Source organism: Eriocheir sinensis, chromosome 21 (genome assembly GCF_024679095.1).
Source record: "Eriocheir sinensis breed Jianghai 21 chromosome 21, ASM2467909v1, whole genome shotgun sequence".
NCBI lineage: Eukaryota > Metazoa > Arthropoda > Malacostraca > Decapoda > Varunidae > Eriocheir > Eriocheir sinensis.
In genome coordinates, this window is record NC_066529.1 from 395,539 (window position 1) to 402,500 (window position 6,962).

Sequence of the window (6,962 nt, forward strand, 5' to 3'; positions counted from 1 at the left end):
CATTGAAGCAAAGATTAATAATGAAACAGAGATGGTTGAGTGGAGAGGTGATGGAGGTGGTATATTCATGTTATTTAATTGTTTTTCAATTTATACCGCAGATACTCATTTAAGAATTACTTTTTTGCAAAATATAAGTACATGTAGTAACACTTTTATTTTATATTTCATGAAAAAGCACTTTTAAAATGAGATTTGAAATGCATTTAATTTTATTAAGAAGAAGAGGAAATATATTATATCAAACACTCCGGCCTTCTCATCGGTCACTGATAAGAGGTGCTGTTATCTCATTACTCATGAAGTCCGGGATTCTCAGAAAAGGACAAAAATACTTATTATTTACCATTATAATTAATATAATTTTAATTATCATAATTCTTCCTACCGATGATGATAATTATAACATTAATGATGATGATGTCGATAATGATGAAAATAATAATAATGAACGTGGAGCATACCCCCGCGAGCGTGTCGCCTCCCTTACCCGACGCCTCCTCTCCCGACGGTGTGCTCGTGCAAGCTCCCACACTGCTGCTCCCTCCGTCCCGAGTCCATCCTGGGACAATTGATCGCCTTGTTCCATCCATGATTTACGTGGGCGTCCCCTTGGTGGCATACGCCTCTTTGGGGGCCAATGCCACAGGTGCGTGTGGCCTCGATGCTCATCTCCGTCACACTGGCTCTTGAGTTTGTGGTGGGTACTAACCCATTATGCCGGGACACAGGGCAGGTGTGACACCCGGGTTACCACAGTTTACTTTACCAAGGTTTCCCCAGCTACCCATTTCTTGACCACTCCGAAAGGGAGGATGAACAGCTGGGCGGGCTGCGCACTGACTGCCCAAGACCGCGGATGGCATGCTAACCACCTCACCACAGAGCGCTGAAAGGAACAATAATGATAATACTTTCATAGTAGTGATGCTAAAACTGATCTTGACAATAATATCAATCATATAGCTACATGACGCATTTGCAGTCACATGGTTTTTGCTACATCGGGGAGGATAATGTTAGTTGTCTTTATATCTAGTTACAATGTATCCTGAGTGTTGGGGCAGTTGTGAGATTTCACACCTAAGTTTTATTGATTTTCCTGAACAGAATGCCTACTGGATGTAAGTTCGCAACGGGAACGCTTTACCCTTTGTTTACCACCTTATTACAGTTTGGGATCTGCCTACCGCAGCAGCGTGTGTGTAAAACACTTCAGGGCATATTCCCCCACTCACCCCCCTTCTAACTCCACTATGCCTGGTATTTAAGTTCTTCAGAATGATGTCTTATATGCCCTCTTTGGTCTCAACCCTCAGAAGGCTTACGGACCCGATAGGGTGCCTCCTATTGCCCTTAAGAACTGTGTTTCCGTGCCAGGTCCATATTCTCAGTTGTCTGGCCCATCTTTTCCCTTCCTTCTTCCTTCCTCTTCTCTCCAAGTGTAGTACTCCTCTATTCCTCCCCTTTACTACCACACCTGCACCCTTATCATTTCCCTCCTTCCCTTCACTCCCTTCTTCCTTTCCACTCGCATTATATATCAGTGTCCAATCACCCGCCTCTAGTCATACCCTCCATGCTTATCTCTTCCCTTCCTCGCTCCTTAGCGTAGTCTTCCTCTTGCGAACCGTCGCCTCGCCTCGATCACTTCCTCTCGACACGCCCCAGCAGCCAGTCCTTCTCCTCCACCCGAGGCAAGAGTCGGCAAGTAAGTCATGTCTTTAGGATATTATGTACAGCAATACCTCCCGTATTCAACAAAACAGAGCCGTTGGACCGTACAGATACGAACGGAATTCGGATACGTACCAATATTCGGACTAACCCTATACAGACACAATACGTATGGCGAATAGCAATGTTCCTTTAGTTCTGGCAGCGTTCATTGGTCTCTTGGTTACAGTATCTCAGTCTTTAGACACAAGAACACAAATAGTAAAATTCAGTGTATTGCAAGACACTGTGACTATAGGGAAACAGTTTTGGCTCAGACTTAGGGGCTTTTAGCTGACGGGGTCTAGAGTGACCACACCAAGTTTTTATTTTTATTTTTTATGAAATATATTCTAATACATATTGTTGTTCTTACTTTTGTTGTAACTTGTGGACGTCCTTCTTTTTCCTCTTTTTCGTCTTGATCTTATATTTCTTCTATTTGTTTTTCTAATTATTATTGTTATTATCATCATTATTATCTTTTCTTATCATTCTTTTCTGCTTTTTCTTCTGGGGTATCTTTTTTGTGTCCATCTCTCTCCTTATCATTAGCTGGCATTTACTCATTGCTCCTTCACTCCGCCGCTCATGACTTGAGTGTTCTTGAAAACGAGGTTACTGTAGGAAGGACTGAATTTTACGATAAAACTTGAATAATTTACTAATAGACTCTCTCTCTCTCTCTCTCTCTCTCTCTCTCTCTCATAACACAGGTACAAGCAAAATGAATTACTTCGTGATGATGGCCATGGTGGTGGTGGTGGTGGTAACGTTTCCGCTTCCTAATGCTGGTAGGTATCGGTATCTCTCTCTCTCTCTCTCTCTCTCTCATTCTACTTCTCTACATTTATTGAATACATCACTGTACGCACCTCCCTTCCCCCCTAACACACATCATCTATGGTCTCTCCTTCCCCAACACAGACGCTCTCATCGACTGCTACGTGTGTATTGGTTACGATTCCAGCCTCTCAGAGAACGAACTGATCAATAACAAGTACTGCCCGCAAGGTAGCTTTGACTCGTCGAAGGTGACCACAACGAAGGGGGTGGCCTGCATGGCTGTTATAGTGGAAAAAGGTAAGATAAGCTGCATGTACTAACTTCCCTCGGGCCATTACTGTTTCACCGTCTCGCTTCCTTCCTCACTAGTGAGCTAAGCGCTGCAACCCATATATACCAGTGATAACAGGGAGTAAGAAGCAGTGGAGCAAGAATATGTAGCCATCTTCCCCTCACGGGATACAGTACAGTGGTGCTGAGGACAGAAAACGCTAAGAAACGAAATTTCATTCAGCTATTTTCTTCACTCACCAACTACCCAACTCACTAAACCGTTCATCCAATGAGTCACTACACTTTTCTTAACTCCACAACTTCCCAACCCACTCAACCGTTCATCCATTGACTCACTCCACTTTACTTATTACTCCCCTCTCTCTCAAACACAGGCGGGAAAACACTGACGGAGAGGGTCTACATATCTACTACCACGAAGATGGCTTCGAACATGACGACAAGAGGCTATTATAAGGGGAGCATTCACGGTTACATCTGCGACGAAGCCTTCTGTAACGATCAGAGCCCCTCGGCCTCCTCCACCCTCAGTTTCCAGCTCCCGCTCCTCCTCCTGTCTCTACTGGCGGCCCTGCATCGATGCCTGGCTTAACACAGTCTCTACCATCTCCACAGCCTCCACCACTTAGTAACTCTGCCCATTATATACTGCTAGTGAACTACGCCGCTGCGTTTCAGACGTTTTCAGGGCATTTTTTCAAAACGCAACAGTTATGTCGTGACGCAGCAGCAGTGTCGCGGCAGGAACGCTTGCATTCTTTATCTTTTTGGAGAGCAGTAATGCTGGACCATGGATACAGGATGGGGATGGATGTAACAGGAGGATTTTTGGCGATTGATGATGTTTTGCAACAGTGGCATGAAAGTTGAAAAAAAAAAGTTTTTTTGTTTGTCAACATCGCCAACTTCGTTCCATTTAGCTTTATTTATGCTTATTACTATACTCCCTTCAATGTAACATTGTATATAGCTGCGCAATTCATATGAATGAATTTCTCAGTCATCGCGCTGCGCTGTATGCTTCCACTAGGAACGCCGCGGCAGAACTGCTTTCAAACAGCCATAGAATAGATGACCAGAAAAGAAAAACGCGGCGGTGGCAACGTCCAGAGCGGCTGCCACCGCCTGCCGCCCGTGTACCGCGCAGCCAAGGGTAGAAAAGCTTATTATAGACAGAATATTTGCTTTCCATTCACTTAGTATTGAATAATTTAAGAGGCGGTAACTGGGCAGTAGAAACGCGGCGTTTTCACCGCTAGTATAGAATGGGCCTTAGATTTGTTGCAGAAGTGGTGTGACGGAAAATAAATATGCAGAAAACTGTAACAGAAGGCGTGTCCTGATGATTTTTCGTGAGTCTCTGTTGGGTTATAGAAGCGGGGATATGTGTACGCCAATGAATACATAAATAAAGATTCATAAATACAGATACTTGATCCATAAACATATGCTAGATAGGGAGGCACTGGAGTTATGTTTCGATGGGCTTTGTTGACATAAGAGTAAAAGATGTGAAAATCAAACAGCACGAAGGCGGTTTGGCGCACCAGACCAGCCAGACCTAAGTTCCTCTGAGTGGAGACTTGCTTGCTCTGTGATCCTCTCCGGAGGCTTCGTGTTGAGGGGTTCGGTAGTGTTTTGTACAGAACCAACACTCACGGAGCCTCCATTCACTGGGACTGCTTGTGTTCCGTTCTGATCGTCATGAATAAAATGCTCCCTCAAAATACTGCTGCTGTTATTGGTTTTAATGTTCAAACTGGAGGGTATTGGTGAGGTTGTGGTTGTTGATGATATTGCAATTGTCGTTTTTGTTGTCATATTTTTTATGTTGTAATTCTTCTTTCTTCGTTCCTCTTATTATTTGTTCTTCCTTTTTCCTCTTTTTCCTTCTTCTCCTTTCTTCTTCTATTTCCTTCTTCTTCCTTCCTTCTTTTTCCTTTTTCCTTCTTTTTTCTTCCTTTATCCTCTTTTACCTTCTTCCTTTTCCTTCGTCTTTTCTCTCTCTCTCTCTCTCTCTCTCTCTCTCTCTCTCTCTCTCTCTCTCTCTCTCTCTCTCTCTCTCTCTCTCTCTGTGCCTCTGTATCTATCTATCTATCTATCTGTGTGTGTGTGTGTGTGTGTGTGTGTGTGTGTGTGTGTGTGTGTGTGTGTGTTCTCGAAGTTTACTAAGTCAAAATCCTCCACTCCCACAATAACTTACACACACACACACACACACACACACACACACACACACACACACACACACACACACACACACACACACACACACAGTTCGATTAGTGCACCACGTGACCCAGTAGGGAGCAACGGGGCTGGGGGGAGGACCTGAACAGGTGACCCAACAAAACCTGCGCGACACCGGAGACTCTGCAGTGAGGCGTGAGGCGAGGAAAGGCAGGCAGGTGGGCGAGGCAGGGCGGGGCGTTTAGTGTTCTTCAACCTTCACGGCCTATTTGAGCCCACTGAATCTGCCACGAGCGGTGTTTTCCCCCTGTCAGGTACTCAGTTGTTATTTGTGGAGAAATGGGGACCCAATAAGCAGTCCCTCGCGGCCCAGTACTGGCGCACATTCTTTGATAAGCTGTGGTGCGGAGTGTTAGGTCATCGGCTAGCGAGCTGTTCTGGGGCTTTGAGATTTGGCGTTCAGTAGACAAGAAAACAAAACGAACTTTAAAGAAAGGGTGATAGTTACTCCACTTATGATGACACAGGATAGAATATATATAATTGTTACTGTAGTCAAAGATAAATCTCGCAGAAGGATCTAATAACAAGTGTGTCCACCGGAACGAATAAACGAATAAAACTGCGATATAAAGGAGATAAAGTAAGATAACTGTGATGGCCACTGCAGGAAATGTTAAACCCGTCGAAAGGATCTGATAGCGAGTTTCTTCCCCGGGCCGGCCCTGGATGGAAGGGTAAGACGGAACGAGAACAATTTAAATACAAATTAAATAACTTTGCACGGAACTAAGTGTCGACGGCCCAGGCAGCTTATCTAGGAAAAAAATCGAAAAAGGAGAAATAGAGATCAGCGGGCCCAGTCACGCTCACGCACGTCTGTACGCCACAATGGTTCAGGCACGCGGCGTCACCCCGGTGCTGGCTGTCCTCCGTGCCCTGGGCGGCTTCCCGTACACGTGGTGCCCCAGCCGGCAGACTGAGGGTGTGAGGGTGTCGTGGGTTGCCGCCGCCTGGAGTACTCTGGTCGTGAGCGTCATGATGATCTTTTGTGTGGCCTCCGTCACCACGCACTACACATTGCATCTTGGGGCACGACACGTCATGCGCCACCTCCTCATCACCTACTGGTACCTGCTGGTGATGGTCCTCTACCTGTACCTGGCCATGCGTGCCCACCGCCTCGCCAGGGTGCTGCGGCTGCTGGCGGCGGCAGGCGTCAGCGTGTGGCGGCGAAGCTGGGGGCTGGAGGACGCCCCCGTGATGGCAGCAGTGGCGGTGTTCCTGACGGGGACGTGTCTCTCCATTTCCTTCACCGACATCTCGACGTCACACCCTGTTGGCGATGTGCTGAGACTGATGGCTGACCGCACGGCTGACCTCACCATCACCGTGCTGCTGACCGTGTTCTACGCCCTCGTCAAGCTGCTCAGCGTCGAGATGGAGGACACGGTAGCCGCCCTCGCCTACGCCACGACCACCGCGCTGGGCAGGGGTGTGAGTGGCTCAGAATGGCACACCCCAGACACCAGCACACAGCGCCCCCTGTCACACTCCCATCACAGCATCACCAACACACAACATCCCCAGACACCCCAGCAACACAAATTCCGCAACTCGCTCATCACGACCACCACAACCCAGGAGCACGCCTTCCAGTCCCCCTCACCCTCAGGCCGCCGCTCTAAGCACCCTGCAGCAGCTCTCCTCCCCCACGTGAGCCCCGTTCTCCATCTGCTGGCCCTGGACGACGTCCTGCGCGAGGTAGTGGGGTACGCCAGCCCACCCCTGTTGCTGCTGCTTCTCAACGCCGCCGCCTCCACCACCATGTTCCTGTACAGCGCCATAGCCACCAGCAGCGCCTACTACATGGGCTTCATCTCCGTCCTTGTCGCTAGGATGGTCCAGATCGTCCTCATCCCTGACCCGATGACCAGGAAGGTAAACACGAGGAATTGGGTTGCTTTTCATACTTT

At 47.4% G+C, this 6,962-nt stretch overlaps 2 protein-coding genes across 2 annotated transcripts in view; both read left to right on the forward strand.

The window, feature by feature from the left end:
- The first annotated feature begins 1,574 nt into the window (after positions 1 to 1,574).
- LOC127001817 (uncharacterized) lies at positions 1,575 to 3,427 on the forward strand. Its single transcript, XM_050867021.1, has 4 exons — positions 1,575 to 1,711; positions 2,433 to 2,510; positions 2,644 to 2,799; positions 3,171 to 3,427. The coding sequence occupies exons 2-4, from the start codon at positions 2,444 to 2,446 to the stop codon at positions 3,386 to 3,388; spliced, it is 441 nt and encodes a 146-aa protein (XP_050722978.1). The 5' UTR covers positions 1,575 to 1,711; positions 2,433 to 2,443; the 3' UTR covers positions 3,389 to 3,427.
- Positions 3,428 to 5,163: 1,736 nt separating this feature from the next.
- LOC127001466 (uncharacterized) overlaps positions 5,164 to 6,962 on the forward strand; it is a 7,939-nt gene continuing 6,140 nt past the window's right edge. Inside the window, exon 1 of the mRNA XM_050865991.1 lies at positions 5,164 to 6,927. Within this exon, the coding sequence (XP_050721948.1) occupies positions 5,878 to 6,927 (1,050 nt within the window). The 5' untranslated portion in view covers positions 5,164 to 5,877. The remainder of the gene's footprint in view (positions 6,928 to 6,962) is intronic.